The 7,907-nt window shown below is 41.2% G+C and overlaps 1 protein-coding gene across 2 annotated transcripts; it reads right to left on the reverse strand.

Annotated features, from left to right (window-relative positions):
• Positions 1–340: 340 nt before the first annotated feature.
• On the reverse strand, positions 341–7,324 carry stc1 (stanniocalcin 1). Of its 2 annotated transcripts, none has more exons than XM_014333682.2 (4): positions 6,962–7,324; positions 5,066–5,205; positions 4,742–4,953; positions 341–4,229 (listed from the first exon to the last, which is right to left on the reverse strand). In XM_014333682.2, the coding sequence occupies exons 1-4, from the start codon at positions 7,140–7,142 to the stop codon at positions 3,929–3,931; spliced, it is 834 nt and encodes a 277-aa protein (XP_014189168.1). In that variant the 5' UTR covers positions 7,143–7,324; the 3' UTR covers positions 341–3,928. The 2 variants fall into 2 exon arrangements, with proteins under 2 accessions (XP_014189168.1, XP_014189167.1); XM_014333681.2 differs by having other exon boundaries at positions 5,066–5,208; positions 6,962–7,320.
• Positions 7,325–7,907: the final 583 nt, after the last annotated feature.

Raw genomic sequence — 7,907 nt, forward strand, 5'->3', positions numbered from 1 at the left:
CTTAGCTGTTCCCAGGACTGCGCTCTTCTGGACAGAGATCTCCGATGTATTCCATCTGCTGGACAGCCACCGCAAAAAGGGATCTGATGGAAATCTTGCCCATACGCCTCGCATATAAATTATAATGAAAGTATTTTATAATTATAGCTAAGGGATAGATTGCTTAATGGTTGCTGATCAGTATATTTGAACATAATGCTAATTAATTAGGTGATATATATAGTATATCTATACATAAATCATATTAAGTTAGTAATAACTTAGTGATATACATATCATAATCATTATGAAAACTAAAGTAGTAATAAAGTAAAGAATATATGAACATATACTACATACACACAAAATAAACTTTACTAGTCACTGAAGCATTTCGATTTCATTTAAGCACAACAACATTTATTTATGCATTTCAAGTCTTGAGAGGAAAGAGTACCACGAAGTGCCAGAGGTCAGGGAGATTTTCGTCTCTAGCATTGACAGAAACAGTTTCACAAAACTCACCATGGGTCAATTGAACAATATTCCAGTACCACCTTAAGCGCCCTATACCTGAATTCAAATCTGAAACAGTAAGAAAATAAAAGCTTTTCTTCTCTTTTTTGTTGTTGTTGTTTGTTTTTTCCCCAAATAACCTTCACGGGTCATCTATCTCGGTCCTGTCCTTGTCGAACGAGACATTCAGTATACAGGTACATTCTCTAAAATTACCAATACATTTTACTTGGTGAGGAAACAGTCAATTTGCCCGTGCCAAATATATTTGACATGGAAAATGTTCATAGGAGATAAATATGAAGACATGGATAGACATTAATGTGTGTTTAAATGCAAATATGGACCGATGCTGAGCTCACTGCACGTTGACAGATCAGAGCGGCCAGAGTGGAGGGGCATCCAGACAGCATCGATCAGGCTAGTAACAGTTTAGCAGCAGCTGTTGGGTTTTGGATTTACCCATAGACAACAAAGATATAGACATATGTATCAATAGCACATGAAGAAGCCCTGACCCTTCAGGATGCAAAATATTCCTACTTATCTCCATTCGCTGCGTAAATAAAATATGTCTCAGTTGCACATGTACTGAATGTTTCAATGCCCTTTATAGTGGTTAAGATGCAAAGTGCATATTTAACAGAAAATATAAGCTAGGATATACTACAGTGTGACTATAGCTCTTAACTTCCTAAGAGATTCCTTCAGAACAGCTGTCCGTTTGCACCACACGACACAAAAGAAACGATTCACAGAACAAAACAAATGCGAGTGTAAAATAAAATCTGAAAGAAGTAAAACACAGAACCATAAAGCATTATAGAGGAGCATCGCCTTCACACTGTGAGTGCAGTATGAGAGCACACATGCTGCTGCTTGATTCACACAGCATCAGCTGGCACTGAATGAAATAAAGGTCAATTTCTGTGTTGCTGTGAATCCTTTGTGTGTGACTATTGCATAGTTTGGAATTTTAACATAGCTATTAAATTGACACTGAAAAATAAAACATCTCTTTTTCTGGTCTGAGCGTCACTCGGTTCACTAGTAATCCTCTGCATTTTTTTTTAAACAGGACTGGGTCCAGCTCATTTTCTATTGACTGAAGTCAAACGTAAGGCAATTACTTCTCACGACTTGGGAGTAAAAGAATTTCAAGACGACCGAATTGCGAGGTTTAAGATTAAAAATGGGATAGTTGCTAAATAAACCTGTATAGTAGTGAACTCAACCCATTCTTAGTTCAAACTTCAAACCTCCATACTGCATTTTCAATGTGCACAAATATTTACTCACTTACTCAACATACTTTTATTCTCTAAACTAAGCCATGGATTATCCTATTGAAGTTCCACCATCTATCTATAAAAGCAAACACCAGCATCAAGACCCTTCTTAGTGACTGTGGCTCTATGATCGTGCACTGGTTTGGGATGATTGTCTTGGTCTCTCAAAGCTGTGAAATTTCTTTTTGAAAGATAATCACTTAACGGATGCACGACTGCTTGGCTACAGCCTAAAGCATGAGCGTCCAAAGTAACCCAAAATCATTACGCTATTACACAAACGCTGCCTATGTTTATATTTCGCCTTGCTACCCATCGAATCATTAACTCTAGCTAAATACAAGGCCAGTCTTAGCAAAAATAGATCAAAATTTTTGCTGTGAGAGATGTGGCGCAACCTAAATCAAAGGTTATGTCTCGGATTATGTGTCATATATTTGTTAAATTTATGCCTCACCTTCATTCCGCGCAAAGAAAAGCACTGCAAGCAAGTGTAGAACCATCGAGAAGCTTCCCTAACAGGCCCCCCGGTGCTGATGTTTGTTTTACCTGGTTTAGATTCAATAACGTGCACGACTCCCCAGCACCACACGTGAGCATCTAGCAGCTGCACCGACAACCAGAAACTGTGTCAAAAAACTAAGCTAATGTTTTGCTGTGGTCCCGTGTAACCTCCGCGAAGTAGATCACCTGACCTGAATGACCAACCTTGTTCCCCTATGGCCAGCACAGAGTCATGACATGGGTCCCATTCAGTCACCAGAGTGTCAGCTCACTTTTTTTTGGCATAGAGCTCATGTTCAAATAGGAGCCATGACTGAACTGCTCTTTAAATCTGTAAATTAGTTAAAACTACAATAATGCATTAAAATAAAAAAAACATTAAATAATATAGTAGGAAAATAAATATCATTCCAACAAGGCTTTTGTTTTTCTCTTTAAATAGTCATTCTCCATCTTGACCTGGAAGCCAGTGTGCATGTCACATGATTCACCTCAGAGAGTGATGCTCATCAGTCCGAGAAGACACTCTGCTCTCAGTCTCAGCGGTGAACGTGCTAATCAGCTACTGCGCGCACACACGACTGCTTCGCACTCAGTTAAGAACATGGACACAGATCTCACTAAGCATGGTCCCATACTAGATATACTATAGAGCTCAACAGTCTTATGCATTGCAAGTGTCTGGATACAAGATATGCTAAAAGGACTTCTTCTGATAGACTTGGCCATGACCTGAACAATCCTTACATGCAGGATAATGATTTAAAACACATGACCATGGCTACATCTGCCATCAGAAATAATTTTTAAAAAAAAATCTATAAGTGCTATAGCTATACGCAATTTTGGTATTTCATGAATAGCATTCAGGGCAGTTTGAAGTTTTTTGGTCAGTTTAAGGTAACCTCTCAAAGGTTAGCATGAAACCTCTACAGACCTCACTCCATTATGAGCGCTCTCTTTTAGAGGGCTAGCTATGGCTGTCTCTGGTAACTTAGTATACAGTACATTTAAGTGTTATGATAGTGTCAAAAACAGTTATGAAACTCATTGCCACATCTCATGCTCACAATTCGACTGATCTCAATGCAGAAATATTAGATAAGTCTACTAGTAATTACCCATTCCTACAAATAAACCAATATTAACCAAACTACTGATTTCCTATTCATGAACAAATATCAGGATTATGAAATTGTATTTTTTTTTCTTTTTACTTTTAAAGTACTGGCTTGTGCTCTAGATTTATGAAACACTTTTTTTCTCTTTTTTTCTCTCCTTTTTTTTCCTTTTTAGCTTGTCGTCAAAAGACTTACGAATTAATCTCTGTTAAAGGACGATAAGAGGAGCGAACAGGAACACGTCGCACAATTGCAGCAGCCTCCTGTTCAACACTAACTGTGAGCGGGCACATTTGAAAACAGTCTATGGAAGATGGGGTTCTTTCGAGTCTAAAGTGTAGGATATATAATATAACAACAATCAAACTGATATCGACTCTATGGACTCTACGGGTGGTCCGGCATTCCCTAGAGGTGGGATTTCTGTAACTTCCAGTCTAGCAGAGGAATAGATTGGTATCACCTCTAGGGAATAGAGGAGCTTTTGTGGTGTTTTGAGGGGGTGAGTGGAAGTGGAAGTTAGGAGCTGTCGCTGGCGGAGCGCTTTTTGCCAAAATGACTGGCAGAGTCTCTGTTTCGCAGATTAGGCTGGATCTTGTACACATGGGGACCCATGGACAGCCGCCAGCTCCCACGGCTCTCTGCTCCAGTTGGGATGACGGCAGCTGCAGCCACAGCGGTGGATGGGCAGGGCTTGTTCTGCAGCAGCTGAATAAGCATGGTCATCTCTGGACCGAGCCGCGACACCATGCTGGTCCTAACGCGATCCACCGTGTCCTCATCACAGTCCATCAGGCTCTGTAACAGCTTACCATAAAACCTTGGACCACAAAGGCATCACAGAATGAATTTTTACATTTTTTTCAGGGGCTTAAAAGGGAAAAAGGACAAAATGTGCAGCACAGCAAGAAAGCATGTCGTCGTAATCTGTAATGGTTCAAAATTAGCATTTCTATGCACGCATTCTAGATGGCCTGATGTCATCTCTATGGGCGTAACCATCCCGGCTCCAGTCGCTGGCCTACTAAGCTTCGTGCTCCACCCTTCTATCCTTTTGTATCCACTCCCAAACTGCAATTCTATATGTATTAGAACAACAATAGGAATGAAACCATCCAAAGTTGACATTCCTGTTTGATTTGCTTTTGTTGCATGAAAGAATGCAAAACGCTGATGCTAATCAAAACATGCAAATCAAGACAAGTGTAGTCATTGCTTATGCTGCTCATAAACAAGCTGCACTCTCTTATTTGCCTGAAATTCACAGAGGTTTTTTCCTCAACTTGGTTTTGGGAAAACTTGTAAAGCACATACAGCAGAGGACGATCTCACCTGTTGGGAAAGTGACTTGGCAGCTGTGCCACTTCACCAATAGCATCTGGATTTGATCGGGCAACCGTGCAGATATCCAGCTTGCTGTAACACTCCTCTTGGACTTCGGATATCATTCTTTGAAAGGCGGAGCAGCGGCGGATGGTGAGGAATGCCTTCGAGGTGATGCCATTGGCAATGCACTTAAGGCTCTCCTTCACAAACGCTTTACCCTGTAAGAAAAAACAAAACAGCAGTGCTTTACACACGCTTGTCCTGACACATACGCCCATATAATCCTCCACAGCTCATGTGCACATAGCAACAGAGAATGAAAGCATATACCTGAGTGTCAAATTTAGCAGCACTGTATAGGAAGGACTTGCAGATGTCATGCATGCCATCTGTGTCGCAAGTTGAGTTTTCCAGGCAGGCGAAGGCTCCGCACCCAACTTGGAGGGCACTGCTGAGACAGCGTGCCACATCTGCTGTGGGCACAAAGAATGAACCATCAGCAGGGGAGTCAACAGTGGGTTCACTGGGAAACATTGCACACTCACTAAGCTCATTACTGAAGGGTTGCCAGGGTTTCAGCTAAAAGAGAAAATGCAGCGAACAAAAGAGAATTTTCATACTTTGGTGCTTCACAAAACACAGACAGTCACTCGGGGCAAACAGTGACTTGACTGAAGATTGGACACCTTACAACTCAAAGAGTCTCAGACATTATTTGGCACCACTTCACTTTTCTTTTGGCAGGAACTTATATTCCAGTGTTTGGTTCTTTTCAGCAGCGCTTGGATGAACAGCGCCAGAAATACCAAAGAGTTTCCTGAAAATTGTTGGCATGCCTGTAGACACACATAAACATACAGTTGCACCCCTCAAACACACACACACACACACACACACACACACACACACACACACACACACACACACACACACACACACACACACTCTGTCACCAATCTTTGTCTTCAATTATTTTACACAAAATAGCTGTCAAGTTGATCTTGAGGACTCTGCCTCCAGAACCGATCCCATGTACAACTACATAATTAATTAAATGTTCACAAAATGCTGCCATGCTCACGTCATGATTAACCCACTAGCAACCCCCATCTCTATGACAGAGCTGTGACACAGCCATGCTGCAGCAGCATTCGATCCACGTGCCAGAAATTTAGAAAAAATTATGTTAGCCGCACATGCACACACCCGGAGCTGGCTTAAATCTTGACACTTCTAGACAGAGGTCTAAAACAATCCGTTTCTTTATCCTTGATCTCAGAATCCGCTAAGATGGCAAAAAGCCTGGCTGAAGACCTTTGTAATAACCATTAAGACATGTCACAGAGGAGCCCAGAGCCTTCTTGGGCTTTGAATCTGGGCCCTTTTGTTGACCTGCACAGTCAGATTAAGTCTATCTGCCACCAGGGACTAGAGATTGCTCTGGAAACACAGAGAGTGAGCTGCAAATCTTATGATGATGATGAAGCAATTCCTGCAGATGGGGAAGAGCATCCCTGTTACCCACTGCCTTTTATCACTGAGCTGTGCCTTTGTAGTCAAGCAATATTAATATTTTTTTAACACTCACCATTTGAATGAAGCCAAACAGATTTATGCTGTACAGCGGCGGATCTTTTTTTTCTTAGTGGTTATTAGAAAGATTTGGGCTTTTTCCCTTTACACATAAGGAAACGGGAAAAAAAGAGGTTGCATTTATTAATCCCAAAGACACAACCCAGTGACAAGCAGTTTTGCTTTTTTCTGCTTCGTGCAACGGTGCACAATGCTGTGATCTACTTCTTCTAACTTCAAGGCTCCAGAATGCTCCGCGATATCCAGAAAACGCCGTGTTTAAAGCCTCTCAATCCGCTTTAGTGCTAAATAGTGGAACCGATGCAGCAGAAGGAGGAAGCCAAGAGAAAGACACTAACAGCATGACACAGCCTGCACTCTCAGGTGTCAGCACCAAGCTCCATGCTCATCTGTTGCCGGCAGGACACCGGCAAAAACCACAGCGTTAATCCCGCAGCCTTCTCCGCGAATCAACGCGCTCGTTAAGACAGAAACGGCTGCATAGGCCAACATATTTATGAGAAGGAAAGATCTCTATATAGATTAGGCTGAGCATTTGAAAAAATAAATAAATAAATAGATAGAAGTAAATAAAAAATAAGAAAGCAAGCAGTGCACTCTGAGATGTGCAGATGGAAGCAGCGTGTTACTTACTAGGGCTATTGGCAGAAAAGCGTGCTCTCCTGGGCGAATAGGACTCGTTTTGATCCACTTCATAGGCTGATGCATTCAGCACCAGCAGGAGAAAAAGTCCGGTTCTCAAAGGCATCGTCCTGTCAACACAGATAACACAACTAAACGCAAAGAGACGCCTCCTGCTTTGTGTGTAATTCATAAGAAGAGCGCCCCGAAAAAAAAAAAGAAAGAAAAAAAAAAACCTTCTGCAGCGCAAAAACAGAACAAATGAAGGCTACTGCGAGTAGGCTGTCAGCTGTGGCTCTACACTGGACTCCTCGCTATCCTTTTGACTTGCATGACAGATTGCACGTCAAGTCTGCACGGGTTTATATGGGAGCGCTGAATATTACGAGCTCTGCGGTTGGACCAATCAGATCGTATTCAAGACCTTGGGCTTAGTCCGTCCACTATTAATTGATGAAATGATTTAGCAGCCGCCAGTTTTGTACATCATACAGCTCCATATTCAGGTTAGGAAATTTATTTGAGTACCGTAAGTGTTTTTGGTCATGTTTTTCAAATGAGATTCAGTTTTGGGGCTAATTAAGATTATCTATCACATGCTACAGGCATGTGGTCTTTTTCCGTCACCATTTTCATCAGTTTTCAGCTCTATGATCCGCTAATAGTCCCTAATTGCAGAAGATCAATGTATTCCTCATATGTAAGACACAGTTGATCTGCCATTAGATCAGCCATGTCTCGTATATGTGGAATAAATTGATTAAAGTGATTTGTATCCAATGGTAACTGAAAATGTCTTTTTCTGATTGGCTGTATAATCAAAGTGAAGGTAAGACGCTGTTGCAAAACGATTATTATTATTATATAAGAAGGAGGTACCAGTTTATTCCTTCCCTTTTGTAATTTATTTTCCAACTGATATTTATTGGAAAATCCAGATAAATAGCTATGCATTTGT

The sequence above is a fragment of the Haplochromis burtoni genome, unplaced genomic scaffold, assembly GCF_018398535.1.
Source record: "Haplochromis burtoni strain Fernald_Lab_line unplaced genomic scaffold, NCSU_Asbu1 Contig_62, whole genome shotgun sequence".
Classification (NCBI taxonomy): Eukaryota; Metazoa; Chordata; class Actinopteri; order Cichliformes; family Cichlidae; genus Haplochromis; species Haplochromis burtoni.

Excerpts from the sequence above, each read along its gene's own strand:
- stc1 (XM_014333681.2), bottom strand. The coding sequence starts at position 7,142 with ATGAATTACACACAAAGCAGGAGGCGTCTCTTTGCGTTTAGTTGTGTT. Across the intron at positions 4,954-5,065 it reads CTGCTAAATTTGACACTCAG|GGTAAAGCGTTTGTGAAGGA; the intron begins GTATATGCTTTC and ends TTTTTCTTACAG. Across the intron at positions 4,230-4,741 it reads CCAAGTCACTTTCCCAACAG|GTTTTATGGTAAGCTGTTAC; the intron begins GTGAGATCGTCC and ends TTGTGGTCCAAG.